The sequence below is a fragment of the Rhinopithecus roxellana genome, chromosome 15, assembly GCF_007565055.1.
Source record: "Rhinopithecus roxellana isolate Shanxi Qingling chromosome 15, ASM756505v1, whole genome shotgun sequence".
Lineage (NCBI taxonomy): Eukaryota > Metazoa > Chordata > Mammalia > Primates > Cercopithecidae > Rhinopithecus > Rhinopithecus roxellana.
The window spans coordinates 20,678,270-20,680,452 of record NC_044563.1 but is presented as its reverse complement, the minus strand read 5'-3'; the positions used below and the strand labels follow the sequence as shown (position 1 = coordinate 20,680,452).

Here is a 2,183-nt window from a genome sequence, read left to right as displayed (position 1 = left end):
TGTGGGCAGGGCTGGCATAGACCAGATGTAATTCTCCATACCCTAGCAAGGCTGGTACATAGTAGGTGATTATCAATGAAAGAAAATTCCTAGCCCCTTTCTGGCATGAAGAAAATGAAAGCAGCCAGTTGGGATGTATGGTGCAAAGGAAATTAATGCATTAAGTAAGCTGTTGTTTGTCATATACTGATACCCAAAACAATAATAAAATGTGTTTATTTGAGCAAAGTATGTCTTTAGGAATATTCCTTACTTAAGGCAACTTTCACAGGGTAAATTACATCATCTCCTCAGGAGGCAGCAAGTCTATCAGCCTTTATTCACAGTACGTATGGGGTGTTCCTAATACGGCACTTGACATGGGTGAGCTACAAATCCTTAAAGTAGAGCTAAGTAAACTAACATTCCTACACTGTAAGTTCTGCCCAAATTTTCATATCTTAGTCAAAGCACTCAGAAAAATAAGCACGAATTGTTGAACTTGGGGCAAATATGGCAAAAAAGAGACATCAAGTGCAAAGTGTGGGAAAGTACTACAATTCTGTGTCATTGAGCGTTCATTGACATAGCAGCAGACAGACACCCAACCCAGTGCCCCTAAACCTTCAGTTGGCGTCAGAGGCTGCTTTACGGAGAATGGCATTCCTCAGAGCATCTTTGACATCCTTATTCCTAAGGGTGTAAATCAAAGGGTTGAGTAAGGGGGTGACAAAGGTGTAGACCAACGCGATTTGGCGGTCCTCATCCTCTGAGGTGCTGGACCGTGGACGCAGGTACACGAGGCTGCAGCAGCCATATTGCAGCAGGACCACGGTGAGGTGGGAGGAGCAGGTGGAGAAGGCCCGGCGGCGGCCCTCAGCAGAATGGATGCGCAGGATGGCGCAGGTGATGAACACGTAGGAGACGCAGATGAGCAGGAAGGGGATGGTCAGCACGAGGATGCTCACTACATAGAGGACAGCCTGGTGCACGTGGATGTCAGCGCAGGCCAGGCGCAGGACGGGCGGCACATCGCAGAGGAAGTGATTGATTTCCTGACGGTGGCCGCAGAAGGGCAGGGTGAAGATTAAGGCGGTGAGTTGCAGGGCGAGGAAGAGGGCCAGGCCTAGGGCCCCGACCAGCATCTGCGCGCACAGCTTGCGGGTCATGATGAGGGTGTAGTGCAGCGGGTGGCAGATAGCCACATAGCGGTCATAGGCCATGATCGCCAAGAGAAAACAGTCGGTGCTGCCAAGGGTGACAAAGAAGAACATTTGGGCCCCACATCCAGCCAACGAAATGGTCCTCTGGGCCCCAAAAATGTTGGAAAGCATCAAGGGTACTACCACGGTGGTGTAGCAGATTTCCAGGAAAGATAGGTTGGACAGGAAGAAATACATCGGGGTGCGGAGGGTGCTGCATGTGCACACCACCCAGATGATGGCTGTGTTGCCACAGAGGATCATCAAGTAGAGGAGGAGGAAGAGAAGGAAGAGAAGAACCTGGAATTCAGTGGCTGTAGTGAACACACGGAACACAAACTCAGTGCGGTCAGACTGGTTGAAGACAAGTTTCCCCACAAGCATGTCTTGTGCAAAAGGATAGGATGCACTGAGCTCTTCTTGGCTGAGTTGCTTTATTGCTTGAGTAAAAGCAGGAGTGTACAATTTTATTTGGAATTATCTATTTAGTAGCTAATTTCCAATGCATGGGAATGAATTCACGATAGAGGGTTTGGTATACTTTACCTTCGAAATCTTCATGAATGGGATAGACAGTTATCTGCAGAAGTTCCTGGGGGCAAGACATGTAGACACATGTAGACGTTCCTTGTGAAATATCTCCCCCAACCCAGATATTTTCAATCCAATTGACAAGACTTAATTATTTTGCTTGTATCTAATTACAGTGAAGATGCGTATGGTTGCACATATTTTAAAATTAGATAAATAAATTTGTTGTTTACTTTTTTCATTAAGCACTCTCATTGAAATATAACATACATGTGAAGGAATCACAGATCCTAAGTGTGAAGCTTGATTTGTTTATTTATTTTTACATCGCAAATATGCCAGTACAGCCACTGTGAAGATTAAGAAATAGAACAATTCCAGTAACCTACGAACATCCTTCATGTCTCTTTTCAGTCTTTATGCCTCACAAAAGTAACCACTTTTTGACTTTAATCATTACAGATTGATGTA

At 45.5% G+C, this 2,183-nt stretch overlaps 1 protein-coding gene across 1 annotated transcript; it reads right to left on the bottom strand.

Annotated features, from left to right (window-relative positions):
* Nucleotides 1–578: 578 nt before the first annotated feature.
* LOC104677673 (olfactory receptor 10Q1) lies at nt 579–1,602 on the bottom strand. The gene has a single exon (XM_010382784.1). It carries the CDS (start codon nt 1,563–1,565, stop codon nt 606–608), a length of 960 nt encoding a protein of 319 aa, XP_010381086.1. The 5' UTR covers nt 1,566–1,602; the 3' UTR covers nt 579–605.
* Nucleotides 1,603–2,183: the final 581 nt, after the last annotated feature.